The sequence below is a fragment of the Chiloscyllium plagiosum genome, chromosome 29, assembly GCF_004010195.1.
Source record: "Chiloscyllium plagiosum isolate BGI_BamShark_2017 chromosome 29, ASM401019v2, whole genome shotgun sequence".
Classification (NCBI taxonomy): domain Eukaryota; kingdom Metazoa; phylum Chordata; class Chondrichthyes; order Orectolobiformes; family Hemiscylliidae; genus Chiloscyllium; species Chiloscyllium plagiosum.
In genome coordinates this window covers 31606807-31623562 of record NC_057738.1, presented here as the reverse complement: position 1 = coordinate 31623562, position 16756 = coordinate 31606807, and the positions used below count along the sequence as shown (strand labels likewise).

At 40.7% G+C, this 16756-nt stretch overlaps 1 protein-coding gene across 2 annotated transcripts in view; it reads right to left on the bottom strand.

Annotated features, from left to right (window-relative positions):
- glb1 (galactosidase, beta 1) overlaps nt 1-16756 on the bottom strand; it is an 83159-nt gene that overhangs the window by 44770 nt on the left and 21633 nt on the right. For both annotated transcript variants that reach the window (XM_043719431.1, XM_043719432.1), the window contains exons 12-14: nt 16439-16528; nt 8609-8722; nt 734-865 (exon numbers count right to left, since the gene is read on the bottom strand). In XM_043719431.1, coding sequence (XP_043575366.1) covers nt 734-865; nt 8609-8722; nt 16439-16528 — 336 coding nt within the window. The remainder of the gene's footprint in view (nt 1-733; nt 866-8608; nt 8723-16438; nt 16529-16756) is intronic.

Below are 16756 nucleotides of genomic sequence, written 5' to 3'. Positions count from 1 at the left end.
CCCAAAACATCAGCCGGAAAATTCAGCCTAAAACAGTGGTAGAAACAAATTCCATTGAAATCCTCAGAGACTATCGGTGATAAAAGTTTTGTAGGGTTATGGGGAAAAGCCAGGGGATACGAATGAGATGAACTCTCTTGCTGAATGGCCTCCTGTACCATAATCATTCTATGGTTTGATTATCCCAAATGAATGGAAGAGTAATACATACTGTAATGTCTAGATTACGAGCTAAGAATCATTGATAAAATGATTAGAGCAATATAGGATTTGTCCACGGATGTGCATGCATTCAAACTAGGAAGAGTAGACCATTCGGTCCCTCAAGCTTGTGCTGCAACATGTATACATGAAGTTACATTTCCTCAATACCATGGAATTGGTCCAAACCAGCAGAAGATTTAAGCCCTTCCTGTAAAACATCAGAAGATCAGTTCAGGTACAGGCCGCTGGGATCAAGTGAACTCCTGGAGATACAAAGTGGATACAGGAGTGCACTCAAGAAGGAAGTCAGGAGGGCAAAAAGAGGGCATGAGATAATCTTGGTTAAGAAGATTAGGGAGAATTCAAAAATATTCTTTAAGCATATTAAAGGAAAAAGAATAACTAGAGACAGAATAGTACCTGGACTGGCACAATGGCTCAGTGGTTAGCACTGCTGCCTCACAGCACCAAGGCCTGTTTCCACACTGTAGGGATTCTATGATTCTTCATTAAAATGTACAATGAATACCTTGAAATCATGGATGCCTTCCCCATAATTTATTCTTCCCATGTTTTCTAATAATATGTCAAGTCTTGAACCAGCCTGTCCAGTGATGTTGATTGTGTTGATTTTATTTCTCTCCAGAATCCCTTGGAAAACCTAATGAACAAACATATAGTCACAATTAAGACACATAAAACATCGCACAAAAACAGGAGCTTGAGCATGTGCAGCCAAACTGATATTATAAATAAAGCTGTAACCTTGGGTGCAGCAAGTGCTGACTGTCAGTAGATTGTTTTGTTCGAGACAGTCTAGGGTCCTTTGAAGCCTATCAGGGGTTTTGTACTGGGCGTGTCACTTTTCAATACAACGGTCAGTGTGAGGTTTACACAGCTGCAGTCATTTTGTGACGCAGAAATTTTAGATTTGAGAAAAAATGAATATAGTTAAGATTGCTCTCTTTGAAGAGGAGCAGTCAGTGGCCAGAACAAAGTTTTCAACATTATCTAAGACAGAAAATTGGCCAAGCTCATTTTTTCCCAATGTAAATTGCTTGAATCATGGGAGAAACAAAATTAGCTATTTGGAAAATAAGACTATGAATGGAAGTCAATGATCCATGTGGGCACTGATGTGATTGTCAGCAAATTGTTACTCATATAGATTCTGAAGACCAACTGCATTCCCAAAACAGTCTCAGTGTACAATGTGAACTTGGGTACAAGGTTCATGACATCGAAATTCACCTAGTGAATTAACCCAGAAGTAAATTTTCACCAAACGTTTGCCTTAACCAGTATTAAATATTTTCACCCATTATGGATACCTGGCACTGGCACCTGATTCCACAAATATCCAGTCTTAACTACGTCTTCAAGTTGCTTGATGACTTGTTCTTCTCTTATCGTCATAAATTCTCAATCCTGCAAGCCCCTGAAAATTCTTCACTTCACAATCTAGTCTTCAGCCATATAGCCGCTAGGCTCTGGAATTCCAAATCCATCAGGCTCCCTACCTTTGTCCCCTAGTGAAAGGGGGTGTCTTCGAGTCACATCTCGTTCTTTGACAGGATGTTTGTTTTGTGGGTGTGAGCACAACACCAGGTGTACGTTTGACTGGCTGGCTAATTAGTGGCCAGAATGTGTGCTTCTCACTAAGATTGACAGGCTAGCCAGGCAACAGGAGACCTACCAACTCCACTATCAGCTGCCGAGCTAGCTAGAAGGGTTGGTGCAGCCCATGAAGAGCTTTTCACAGTGGTGACTCTCATACTGGTTACAAATATCTACACTGCTCCTTTGGAGGGGGAGCCACATCCATAGACGCTGCCTGTGACTACTGTTGTGGCCACCTCTCAGGTGCAGCCACATCTTGCGTTGGGCATGTTGAGGTAAGAGGTAAGTGAAAGGTTTGCATGAAACACTGGTCTCTCTGCTGCTAGAAGGCTGCATCCAATCATTGGTTGGGTTTCAGCCTCAGTGCAAGGATCAAAAATTCCATTCGCCATCTACACTTTATCCTCAATGGGGGGGCTGTGATTGGATAACTACCACATGGAGCACCTCCACTAACCATCCATCTCTAAAATGACTCTGGTTGGAAATAAGCCAGGAAACTGCACCATTCACCTGTTCAATTCACTTTAACTCAAGCTAGTATCTTCCCATTGTGCCTCTCCTCAATATCATTTTCTGCTCCAAAGCTGATGCAATTTGTTAATTTTTGCTACATTGAGCAAATGAAGTTTACACTTTTTTTCTGCTCAATATTTGTAGCATTTTTGTGTTTACTTCTCTTATCTCGCCACACTTTGACTTCAGTGTGGTGTGTCAGGCAAAGGCAAAGAAAAACAGGTTTAATTTGATAGCCACTCCAGGAAGTGGTCAGTCAGTCAAAATTTCAAAGCAGAAAGTTTGGTGTTAAAAAAAGATATTCAAATCAAAACATGTAAATGCCGGAAAAGTAAAGTAACTCACAAGTGCAGCTAAACTTTAAAAATAATGTCATAAGAATGAATAATGCAGCTGCATGATGTTTCTGTTCTTCAAGCAATGACATTCATCGAAAGCTAATCAATGCAGATTTTTTTAAACTTTAAACTGTTGCTCGTAACCATTCATATAAAAAGCCACAGAACTTGGTGCTGTTGCCCAACATCACAGCTATTTTCTTTCAAGAAAAAACTCAATTTAAAACATTAGGAAAAGTCTGCTCTGTACCAGACACCAATATCAGAACAATCTTTTTCAATAACAAATACTCATAATGTATGACACCTTTAACGGAATTGTACATTCCCAGAGGCTTTACTCAAACCTTTATAAAATAAAATCTGACACCACGTCATACAAGGAGATGTTAACTCACAAGCTTAGTCAAAAGAAATTTGTTTTACAAACCGTCCTCTGGATAAAAACAAGGCACAGAGGTATTTAGAGAGGGAACCCGGGAGTTTGGAGCCGAGATACTGAAAGGCACAATCAACAATGGAGGAGTGATTTAAATTAGCAAAATGCAAAACGCCAGAATTAGATTTCTTTGATATTGTTGTAAGAATTTATTCATTTTTTTTCCATAACTGAACATCCATTAGATTCTATTTGTCATATTTTGACTGGCTGCAGTTGTGGAAACTTAAGTCTGCAAGTACGCTTTTTATCATGACTGAAGGAAGTTAAATTGATTTTTTTTAAAAATGTGAACAGGTGCAACCCTAAATTAAGATGGGGGGAGGAGTGAGTACGAAGTTACTTCAGGTAAGGAAAGCTGGTCAAGAGTGCAGCATTGTTATGGAGCTGTGGAAAAGAGCTTTGATTTGGTGGCTCAGTGGTTAGTACTGCTACCTCACAGCGCCAGGGATCCGGGTTTGATTCCAGCCTTGGGTGACTGTCTGTATGGAGTTTGCACATTCCTGAAGAAGGGCCTGTGCCCGAAACGTCGAATCTCCTGTTCCCTGGATGCTGCCTGACCTGCTGTGCTGTTCCAGCAATAAAGTTTCAAGTTTGCACATTCTCCCTGTCTCCATGTGGGTTTCCTCAGGACTCTCCGGTTTCCTCCTGCAGTCCAAAGATGTGCAGGTTAGGTGAACTGGCCATGCTAAATTGCCCATAGTGTTCAGGGATGTGTTAGTTAGGGGTAAATTGTACATAATAGGGTAGGGGAATGGGTTTGGGTGGGGTACTCTTCGGAGGGTCGGTATGGACTTGTTGGGCCAAAAGGCCTGTTTCCACACTGTAGGGATTCTATGATTCTATGAATTTATAGGTAAGGAGTGGATGCTCAGGATCACACAGCAGGTGGAAAAAAAACTAAAGGTGGGTATGGAGGAGTGGGGAGTTTGGGAGCTACAGGTAGCATGGAGGGGCCAAGGTAGGTAAGAGAGGCATGGGACAATGTTCAGGATAGGTGGGGATAGATCATAGATAGTCTGTGTTCCCACCTCCCTCTCAATAAATATGTGGCCTCTTTTCTTTATAAACAGAAATTTGAGTCAAAATTTGCGCCCCCAAACAATTTAAAACCAAATTCATAAAATTGAACAAGCAGCATTATCAAGGCTGAAAGAGCAGCAAATTCACGATGTACATGTTCTCCATAGGCTGTCCATTCTAAAAGTACAAAGAGGAATTCACTATGGAGATGCATGGCCAGGTATTTTATTTTTAATGTACCACGAGTCAGTCTATGATGGTGATGCGTGCAGTCAATCGGACAGTACCATCACATTCTGCTTATCACTAATGCCTTTTTTCTCCTCTTCTACATCAATCTTTCATTCTTTCTTCTGCTCTTCTGTCTGGCCTCTTCTGTATCTATTTCTTTTGGACAGAATGGAGATTGTGTGATGGGGAAATGAACTAAACAGTTTTTGAAAGGAAGGTGGCACCCACTGATTCTCTTCCACATATATGGATTTCCCCCAAACTCCTTCGCCATTATCTGACACCCCTGCTCTCAATCTTTGCTGCTCTACTCTCTCAAAAGCTCTGATCCTCCTTTCCTTTCATAGCACCCTTTCCTAACAATTTCCCTCAAAGAGAATTAGTAAGCTTTCAAAATTTTGTAAAATAATCAAATGACAGTAACAAGGAACTGTCTGCATGGCTTGTTGGCTAGTTTTGCCCTTTTCTTTCTTTGTTTGTATTCTATCGTAATCGGGAATCTCTTTTCAATGGTGTAAGTGATTAACATTTAGATCGCCTAACAAAATTCAGGGGACATAATTGGCCTCTTTCAAAAGCTAACTGGCAATGCTTCAAGAAACCCCCAGACAGAGAATGTATTAAGTTATTGAACATCTGAAATTTTAACAACTCTGAATGTACACATAGCTCACTCAAACCAAAAATGTCATATGAAAACAAGATTAAATATTTAAAAAGAATATCATATAAATTTCTAGGCTTGCACATAACCACTATTTTCAATGATACACTATCAACAGTTCACTGGTGGCATATTCGTTTGGTTATACATAGCTTGAATATTATTGATTTTTGTTGTGAAATATTTAGAATTTTCAGACTAGCGGAGGACTTCAAGTAAAAGCTTATAGCGATCGGACTAAAGTAACTCTTAAATGCATAAATGTACTGTGAAGCAGGCAAATTAAAAACAGAAAAATAACTTTGGTTAAAAGAATTAAAAATGGCAGGTTAAGAAAAGTTTCAATAAGCATTTCAAGTTATTTACGTGAAACTGGAAATCAAGTTCTGCACAAAGAGTGACAAAACTGACAAACATCAGAACTGATATTCATAAGACGTGTTTCAAATGTGGCAAGCAGACAGGAAGATAATAGAAAGAGGAAGAAAGCTGCAGGATGGAGATAGGAATCAATTTCTTCCCCGTACAAATTCTAGGACATAGCTCTTCTAAAGGAAAAGAAAATGTTGCAATTATATACTAAGCTGTTTTGTATGGTTCTTTTTCCCAAAATCTTTTATAATTGTAAGAGTTATGTACCTGAATCTTCTGCGAACGTTACTTGATCAGTTTAATACATTTCAGCAAATGCTGGATATTCTCAGTGGTTTATGTAATAAAAGTATTCAACCGAATTGCCCCATGCTAGTAGTCAGGTCCCAGAACAATCTTTTTTCACTTATTATCTAACCTTATCAAGACATCTTTGACTCTTTTCTCTTTCATGTGTTTATCTAGCTTTCCTTGAAATAAGTCTATGCTGTTTGTTAGAAACCTTGCTGATTATTCATTTTTAAAAATACTCTATTCTTTTATCAATTTCAGTTTGGAACTGAAGTTGACTTGTGGACTTTTAAATGGCTTCTGGAAAAGGAAAACGTCAGACCAAACAAGCTTTGGTTTTAGTTATAAGGACAGACCTGGAGGTTAGTTACAGGCTGAGTCTAGATTAAAAGGATTCCTAAAGATACAACAACCCTGGAAAGAGCATTATATTTAAGCAGATAGCAAAAGTTGACTACTAAAAGAAGTCAATATCTGGAAATTGGTTTCAGCAAGTCTGGAAGAGACTAATGCTCTAGCTAATGCTGAATGGTAATTGAGGTCGTGGGCAAAGATGATTGGATTTTGTAAACTATATTTTCTGGGGAGGTGAGCTTGACTGTTATGACACAGCATGAAGATTTGAGAACTCCGTGCCTGATCTCCCTCACCAGCTTCTGAAAGCCCAAAGGGCAGTAAGCTGAGTTAGAAGGATTGTTACCTATACGTAAGTGAACTGAAAATGTGACCTTGATCAACGCTTCAGAAAACCAACGATGGAGTTCATTTCTATGCCTGTGAAAGTATGCATACTGTGAAAAACATTTAATTAATATGGCCAGTTTTGTTATTTTCTTTATCCATTAACTATGTTTGTTTGTCTGTCTGTCTGCTGAGTGAATGGATGCTGAAAAAAAATGTTTTGAGTTTCAAGCATAGACATTGCTCAGTTTACCATGTTGTTTAATTTTTCACTGCTAACGGGTTTGGGTATTTAATAAACCTTTAATTCTTTTCAGATATAAAATTAGTGTCTGGAAATTAATTATTCACAAAGTGTGGGATTGGTTACTCAAAAGTCTGATGAGGAACTATTGGAGTAACTACTGGGTGTCTTTGACAGTTCACTTTTACTTTAGAAGTTTGACTGTCAGATTCCTAGTTTTATCTCCTCAGTACTTTCTCTTCATTCACCCTATTAAACCCCCATACTCCCCACCAGCACATAATTCTAAAGTTCTCTATCAGGTCACCCTTCAGCTTTCTCTTTTCTAAATAAAATAGTCCCAACTTGTACAGTCTTTACTAATAAATATATCCTTTCAGTGGGGATCACCTTTGTAGCTTCTGCAATTCTTCGATGTTCGGTTTATAACATGGAGACCAGAATAGTACATAGCACTTTTAAGTGTGTTGTCTCCGGACACTGTACGTCTCTGAAAACAAGGAATCTACAATCCAGTCAGTTACATTTGAGAGTCCTTCACCCCCACCCTTGCAATCATAGAGTCATGCAGCACGGAAACAAACAATTCGGTCCCAACCAGTCCATGTCGACCATAATCCCAAACTAAACTAGTCCCACCTGCCTGCTCCTGGCCCATATCCCCCCAAACCTTTCATATTCATGTACTTATCCAAATGTCTTTTAAACGTTATAATTGAAACCACATCCACCACGTCCTCAGACGTTCATTCCACATGCAAACCACCATCTGTGTACAGAGGAACCTCGATTATCCGAAGGCCATGGGCAGGGAATACTTTGTTTGGTTAACTGAATGCTGGATAATCATATGCTGGATAACATAATTTAGCCATGCATCTGGACCTTGCGATCTTGTTCGGATAATCCAAAATTCGGATAATCGAATTTTGGATAATCAAGGTTTCTCTGTGAATACTTTGCCCTCATGTGTCTTTTTAAAATTGCTCTCCTCTCACCTTAAAAATGTGCCCCCTAGTCTTGAAATACTTCATCCAAGAGAAAGACACTACCATTAACTTTATCTATACCCCTGTCAGTGGAAAAGCCTCCAGCTTACATGAGGCCAAATGCACACTCCTGCCACAACAATGACATTTCCACTGCCTGATCATCAAAGGAACTTGAAAAAAAATATGACTACGTGCCCGCAGTCGTCAGTTCCCAAATATCCCCAGCCTGCAAGCACTGGCTATATCCCCAGTCAAGCCTGTGTAACCAGGTCCCTGCAGTTAATGCATTGAACTCCCAAAGATATTCAGGACACAGTACTCCACCAGTTTTATAATTCACAAATACTACTGGTGGCAGGTGGGCAGCACGGTGGCAAAGTGGTTAGCACTGCTGCCTCACAGCGCCAGAGACCCGGGTTCAATTCCCGCCTCAGGCGACTAACTGTGTGGAGTTTGCACGTTCTCCCCGTGTCTGCGTGGGTTTCCTCCGGGTGCTCCGGTTTCCTCCCACAGTCTAAAGATGTGCAGGTCAGGTGAATTGGCCATGCTAAATTGCCCGTAGTGTTAGGTAAGGGGTAAACGTAAGGGTATGGGGTGGGTTGTGCTTCGGCGGGGCGGTGTGGACTTGTTGGGCTGAAGGGCCTGTTTCCACACTGTAAGTAATCTAATCTAATCTAATCTACTCCAAAAACACTCTGCAATGCTCTACTACTCCGTCATGTTATGTAATAGAATCAAACATTGTGGCGCTGGAGAAGCACTGGTCAGGCAGCATCTGAGGAGCAGGAGAGTCGACATTTCGGGCAGAAGCCCTTCATCAGGAATGCATCAGCAGTTGTCACTTTCTCCATGTTATGTAATGCTCAAATAATTTAATATTCGCCTGGTTGATTCAAGTCATTAGTTTTGAGCAGATGAAGAAGTTAAGTTGACATCAGGAAGGAGGGAAACACCATTTTAGATAATAATCAGGTACACCAATAACTAGCTTACCCCATCCACCATGACATAGGCTCTGTCATGGATACCATTCTCAGGCGATGCCAGTGGGGTACCCTCAGTGCAATTTATTGGCAGGGTATTCCGATACAGCATATATCCAAAATACTGTAAGGAAATGAAAACAATACAGTGTAATCAGTAAAAGTTTTAGGAAATTATCCTGTTGCTTTATGACTAAGAGAATGAGCTGGATCTGGTGCAGGCAGACACTTCAGGGTACAGGACATAACCATGGCCAGCAACTCTGTGCACATTTGGGGCAACCAGCAGAGGGACCTGCAACACAAAACACCAAAGCCTCATCATGAGCCAAGGCTATAGTAAACAGCTAAACAAGTGTCACTGACCCAATTGAGAAAGGAAACAATTAATATTGTAAGCTGAGTGATAGAATTGCACTCATTTGAATACACTTGGAATTAACACAGCTGGGTGTAGTCTTGCTGATGCTAATAGAGATCAAAACCTAGAAAGAGATCAAAATAGATGAATATAGAAGATCCAGAGCAAAATAAAAGTATCTTACACTTTTCAGCTGAAAATGCAGTTTAAAATTGCTTACTTGGAGGGGAAGAGAATCAGCTTGTGAAGTAGAGCCAGATCTGAGACACAGGGTTCAGTTTAGTAAATATAATTTTCTTCAAAAGAAAAATGAAGATCGTCCAGAATTTATACATCGATATTTAAAACAACATTAAAGTAAACGCAAGTGGCATAATGGTAGAAAAGTCACCTACAGTGTGAGAAACTGGGTTGTGTACATCGGTGACAGGGAAGGTCTAATGCTACAAATAGTAACAGCGCCAGCTACAGGTAGTTAAATGTTTCCAAGAACTGCACATATATAAAAGATACTTTTTAAAAATCTGATTAGACCCCACAACTGTTGAATGTACAGATGAGGTCGAGGTAAAGCACAAAGCACCATGTAATCTTACTAAGAAGGGTACTGCAATACATTCTGCTCAAATGTCAAAGTTGTATGAATGATGAGGCAGTCATATTTAACACAATTTTTAATGATTCATTTTCCAATAGTCTTTTAGTACCACCCTTTGTTTTTAATCCTTCTTCAATTGGAGAAAAAGCAGGTTCTCGATATGGAAATTATATTTCAAAAGGTATCCGCTAAAGTATCCTCCATACACACGTCAGCCAAATTGAAGCGCTTGGGGTTACAGGAGCAATAGCAATGTGGATACTAAATTAGCCAAGAATGGAAAGTACAGAGTATTAATGAACAATTGTTTTATTGACTGCAGAGAAGTATTCAAAGAAACATTCGAGAAAAGGAGCAGTAGCATGCCATTCAGCCCTTCAAGCCTGCTCCTCTAATCGATATGATGCTGGCTGATCATCCAACTCAGTACCCTGTTCCCACTTTCTTCCCATACTTTTGGATCCCTTAGGTCTAAGGACTATATCTACTCCTTCTTGAAATCATTCAATGTTTTGGCCTCAACTGATTTCTGTGGCAAAGAATTCCACAGGCTCACCACTGTCTGGGTGAAGAAGTTTCCCCCATTTCAGTCTGAAATGCCCTACCCTGTGTCCTTAGACTGTGACCTCTGGTCCTGGACATGCCATTCATTAGGAACATCCTTCTTGCATTTACCCTGTGTCGTCTGATTAGAATTTTCTGGGCTTCTGTAAGAACTCTACTCATTGTTTTGAACTCCAGTAAATATAGTCCTAACTGATCCAGTCTCTCTTCATATGTGTTTGTCCTGCCATTGCAGGAATCAATTCTGGTAAACATTTGTTGCACTCCCTCCATAGCCAGAATACCTTACCTCAGTTTAGGAGGGCAAAACTGCACATTCTAGCTGTGATCTCTCCAAAACCCTGTACAATTGCAGCAAGACATCCCTGCTCCTGCACGCAAATCCTCTCACTCTGTGAATTTGGCTTCACTGCCTGCTGCATCTTCAGCGACCTGGTTTAAAAGGTCACATTGTACCTCCCTCATGCCCAATCTATCACCATTCAGATATTAATTAATCTGTCTTCTTGTTTTTACTATTAAAGTAGATAAGCTCACATTTATTCACATGATGCTCTATCTGCCATGCATTTGCCAATTCACTCAACTTATCCAAATCACACTGATGCATCTCAGCATCCTCTTCACGGTTCACCTTCCCACCCAGCTTTGCGTCATCTACAAACGTGGAGATATTATATTCAGCTTTACCATATAAATCATTAATTAATATTGTTCAAAACTGGGATCCAAGCACTTAACCTGCAGTACTCCACAGATCATTGGCTGCTATTTGGAAAAAGATCTGTATATTCTTACTCTTTGTTTCCTGTCTGCCAACCAGTTCTCTATTCATAACAGTACAGTATCCCAATCCCATGTGCTTTATGCTTACATGCTAATCTCTTATGTGGGTCCTTATCAAAAGCCTTCTGAAGATCCAAATCAATCACATCCACTACCTTTCCCTTATCAATTCTACTGGTGATATCCTCAAAAAATTCCAGATTTGTCAAGCATGATTTCTCTTTCATATATCTATGCTAATAGAGTGATTAGGTTAGACTCTTTGAAGTGGGACTGTGTACTCTAATGCTCGTTTTTAGAAAGCAATACAGGAAACTAAATGTAGTCAAGAAGTTCTCTTTAATAAGTGAGAGAATTTTGAGTTGGAATAATGAATTAATCAATAGTCACTGAATAACATGCAGTTATTTCATCTCAGCAATGAGTCCTGAACTCTGCCCAAAGTGGACACTGGACATGTTGGTACAGCAGGTATAAGGGCTATAAACAGATTGGAGAGACATAGGTCACCAATAAATTTGTGAGGACCTTTAGGGTGGGTAGACGGTTACAGGTTAACCTGAAGGATATGGGATATGTAGAGTGCATGAGGAGGCAATAGCTTGGAATGGAGCGCCCATAAGAAATGCGTGTGGGGGAGGTGGGAGAGGATGAGGAGGTGTGAGGGCAAGGATTGGAAAGGGTTGTTGTTTTTTATATTGCTTCCATTGATGATCCACTTTTCTGCTCCAGATTTCAGATCTTACTATCTATCATCCCTGGGAAATCAGGGGTCAAAAAATATCAGGATGTGGTTCCGACATTTCCCTGAGTATTTTACTCTCCGTTGTCTCTCTCTCCAATCCCTTCTCCCCCACCACCACCCCATTTATCATAGAGGAATAATGTGACAAATGTTCGCAAAACTGCAGCTTATTCTATTCATGCATCACGGAGTTGCAGTGATCTTGGGAAAGTGCCAAGAGTTTTATTGTTCACTTTGTGACAGTAAGAGCATGTTGGCAAGAGAGAACGGAGTTGAAAGTTGTTCAGATTTGCATGCAGTTAGCAGGAACAAGCATGCAGCAGGTTAGCAGACAATGAATCTCAAAGTGCGTGTGTTGCACCAAGAGACTAAACATTATTGGTGAGAAGGGGATTCTTAACACAGGACCTTCCTTATGTATCTCTAATGGTTCCCAGAGCCTGTAGGGCATATGCACAATACTGATAACAGCCATCATATTGCACTGCTCTGTTTTAGGAATACTGCCCTGGAATTTCACACAGAATAAACCTCCTTATGCCCATCTCTCCACTCCTACAACCAATCACATTTTACTCTACTGTTTCCTCATTTTGCCAACCACTTCCTTTGGTTCAGACACTGAAATGACTGAAAAATAATCAGTTCCCTTCCATGATTGCTCAGCCTCAAGGGAGCTACATCCATTGAATGGAAGCTGGAATTTAAATATGAAATGTGAGCTGGCTGGGTGACACGGTGGCACAGTGGTTAGCTCTGCTGCCTCACAGCGCCAGAGACCCGGGTTCAAGTCCCGCCTCAGGCAACTGTCTGTGTGGAGGTTGCACATTCTCCCCGTGTCTGCTTGGGTTTCCTCCGGGTGCTCCGGTTTCCTCCCACAGTCCAAAAATGTGCAGGTTAGGTGAATTGGCCATGCTAAATTGCCCGTAGTGTTAGGTGAAGGGGTAAATGTAGGGGAATTCGTCTGGGTGGGTTGCTCTTCGGCGGGTCGGTGTGGACTTGTTGGGCTGAAGGGCCTGTTTCCACACTAAGTAATCAAATCTAATATCGGACTCCTAGGGCTGGAAAAGTGCTTGTATCCACTCAAAGAGCTTGGACATACAGGTCAATGGACCGGAGCAAGAAATTGGGGTTGGGCTGGATGTTCTTCACTGAGTGATACAGGCACAAGGAGCCAACTAGCCTCCTTCTGCATTGTAAATCGTGTGAACTAATTCGTCATTTCAACATGGGAGTCCTTAAATTGTAAAATTATTCCCTTTACCAGGCACATTTTCACACTAATTGGAAGCAAGTCTTTGATTTTAAGTTTCTATTTCATTGAATATGGGAGATGACAGGGGATCTGTTTGAGCTGTTTAAGATGATGAAAGGATTTGATAGAATGGAGAAGGGGCAAAAGTCTAGAACTGGGGAAAATAAATCTTAATGGACTTGGATGATCAGTGAGATAGCAGAAAGCACTTTTCCACACACACACAGGGGAATGGAAATTTGGAAAACCAACTCTCTAAAAGCTGAAATGCCCAATTAATTTGGTCCCAACACTCTCCCAAAAAGCTGTTCAGGCAGAGTAAAACTTCAAAAGGGTGATGAATGAATTTTGTTTTGTAAGTCAAAGATATCATGGGCTGTAGAACCAAGATGGGTAAATAGAGACAAGATAAAGAAATGTAGAATTGTGCGATTAATAATAGAAACATACATAAGGATAATGGTGAATGTTAGAGTAACATGATTAACCACAGAGAGCTGGAAGGAAGCAAAAGCTCTATCCTAGTGTAAAGAAAAATAGATCATTCAAGAAATAAGAGTTCCGGTAGAAAACATTTTATGGATTCCAGCTGCACTACTTTGGAAGATGAAACAGAATTAGACCCTAAACAATGCACCTTCGTCAGGATCCAGTTCAGGGAGAACAGGTTTAAGGCGAACACAGAGAACGCTGGAGAAAGGCAGTAGGTCTATGGGAAAAGAAACAGAGAGCCACCCGTTACAGAGTTAACTCTGTTTCTCTCTCCACAGAAGCTGTTAGACTTGCTGCCTTTCTTCAGCATTCTGTGTTCATTCCAGATTCTTACTATCTGGAGTTATTTTCTTTTTACATGAATAGGTTTGAGGGGCTGAATGGCCTTCTTTTGCTCTGAACATTGTGAGGGCAGAAGGGGTAAGACACAATCCACTTATCTGTTCACTCTGTTAAAACATGAGGTAGCCAATATCCACACCCCCTCCCAAAAATTATAGTTGATGGTTCATAAATATGTTTATGAATTATTTATGTAGCATTGTCAGCACACTTGGGAAAATCACGTGAGGTTTTCAAATAGGGAAAGGTAAAGAAAACTAAGTTTGCTTGGGAAATGTTCCTTAAGCATACTTTGCAACTGACAGAAAATTATAAAGTTGACAGACAGCACATTCAATAAATACAGTGCAGGCTGTTTTGTTTCACACAATAAAGAACACAATTCTTGAACCAAAGACAACCAAAGTGTGCTTGTCTTCTCAGAACTGAGCAGCCTGATAAAAACAATTGGTGCAATCAGCCAGAAGGATAGAGGTAACCAGTGCAGTCCAAAGATGTGAAGCGTGGGTGGATTGGCCATGCTAAATTGCCCTGAAGTGTGCAGGTATGTGCAGGTTGGGTGGGGTTAGCCGTGGGAAATGTGGGGTTAGAGGGGTAGGTCTGGGTGGAATGCTCTTTGGACAGTCAGTGCAGACTGGATGGGCTGAATGGCTTCTTTCCAAGTTGTATGGATTCTATGATTCTAGATGGGGAGTGCGGGATCATCTTGTTAGATGTCCCTCTATTCCAGAAAGGCATTGCCAGGTTCTTGCTGTGAGTTTGATGTGACTGATTTAGGTGTACAGAACATTTCACAATATAGTAGGATCCAAGCATAGGATTTCTGTAAGTTTCTTTCCTTCTCTGCTGCTGCTCTGCCTCATCATTAAGATGTCACGACTTGAAGCACAGTGCAGATTTGGATTTTGAATGGGATTTGGCCATGTTGAAGACTGCTCCTCACAGTTGTTCATGGCAATTCTTGCGACTTTTAAGGAGAGCTTCTTTCATAGAATCATCGAATCCCTACAGTGTGGAAACAGGCCCTTCGTCCCAACAAGTCCACACCGACCCTCCAAAGAGTAACCCACCCAGACCCATTCCCTGAACCTATTACTCTACATTTACCCCCACCTATTGCTCCTAACCTACACATCCATGAACACTACAGGCAATTTAGCATGGCCAATTCACTCATCTGCACATCTTTGGACTGTGTGAGGAAACCGGAACACCCGGAGAAAACCCTCGCAGACACAGGGAGAATGAACAAACTCCACACAGACAGTTCGCCCGAGACTGGAATCCAACCCAGGTCCCTAGCGCTGTGAGGCAGCAGAGTTAACCACTGAGCCACCATGCCGCCCTAATATACACAACTCTGTCTGTACTCTTTGTAACTTTGTTTTGGTCACCACAGAACATTGGCCACGTGAGAGTCAAGGAAACAGTACTCAGTGGAGAGACTCATTTCAATTGTCTGAGCATGGTGTCCAGTTCATCAAACTTGCAGGAGTTTGCTTGAATGCTTGCAGAGTTGGCTTCGGGAAGAACACATTGTTTGACCATCTTCCAATTGTAACCGGAGAACACAGTGCAGTCATTGTTGATGGAATTTCTCTACATTCATGTGTTGCTGACACAGAGTCCAATACTTACAACAGTGTAGAAGTGTGATAATAACCCGCTTCAGTGATTCATGGAGTAGACTGATTAATGTTGGCCCAGCCGATGATGCTCACAGCACATTAATTTTGCATATGTTTGAAAACCTAATCAATCTGCTATTCTAAAGCTTTATGTACTGTCAGCCAGGACACAAATGTTTGGTTAAAGGGAACACAATTGTGTTGCCCAGTGTTATGACTATTGCTCTTGTGGGATATAGGTAAAGCAGTGTTACTTCTGCAATCATAAATTGCGAATGCAAGGTAAATGAACTCACACCAGTGTATAATTGTTTCAGCCAAGAGCTGAGTTAACAAGAATGAAAACTATGTGAAGGAAATATATAATTGCTTTTGCATTAGCTAAAATGTGCATGCAAGAATGAAATGTGCCTGCAAACAATGGTAGATGTTACAGACAAATAGATAAGGTGCTGTGAGGGGAGGGGGTGTAGGTTAAGCTAGATATCCCTGTACAAACAGTTACAAGCATCTGTTTCCCGCTTCAGCAAAAACAAAAAAAAAGACCACCATCAAGGCTCTGTGTAAATAAAGAATAAAAGGAAATATTGCTTTGGCAGGCAAGGGAAACAGATGGTAGTGAAGAAGGATATATAACAATAAGACCACAGAGGGATGTGGTCAAACGGCTTTGTGAGGCCAGAGATAAACATTTTGCCACGGACAAGGCCGAATGAGTTCAGAGATAAACAAGAGTAGTGGGTGTCAGGCTTAGAGTAGTGGGAAATGTAAACAGGGGAGGAGCAATGGGAGGAGGGAAGAGAAACGAATTACATAAATATTGTGTTACTCGTTAAACTCGGTGTGTGTGTGTGACTGCCTTTGTAAACAGTAGACACCACACCCCTCTTGCAAGAGCATAATAAACGATACTACTGCTTCAGATCTTGTCTCGGACTGAAATTATTGAAGTGAGTGAGCTTCGTTTCTCACACTCTTTATTTTGAAAAGTCTTCATACTTAATGTAGAATGTGGAGAAATGAAATGTTTGTGTCCAATTTGATCTGTAACACCACCTAGAATTCTCACCTGCTTCATTTCCACAAACGTCAGTGGGTAAACAGACTTGACTGGGCCAGAGAACGACAGCAAGTTAACCAATTCTACGACACTCTGCAACTGTAAAATATTCCCAGTCATTGATCTCACACAATCTAAAGTTTTCTTTAGAAACACAATTCTTATTAAGAACTGAACAGTAGTAAAACAGGAACAAAATACAAAGTGGCATTTAGGAAGAAGGATTTGATGAAAGGAAGTTTAGGGCAACTAGAGACGGGCAATAAATGCTGGCCACTGAATTAAAAAATTGCAACAGACCTGTTTATTCAATTTTCACACTAAGTG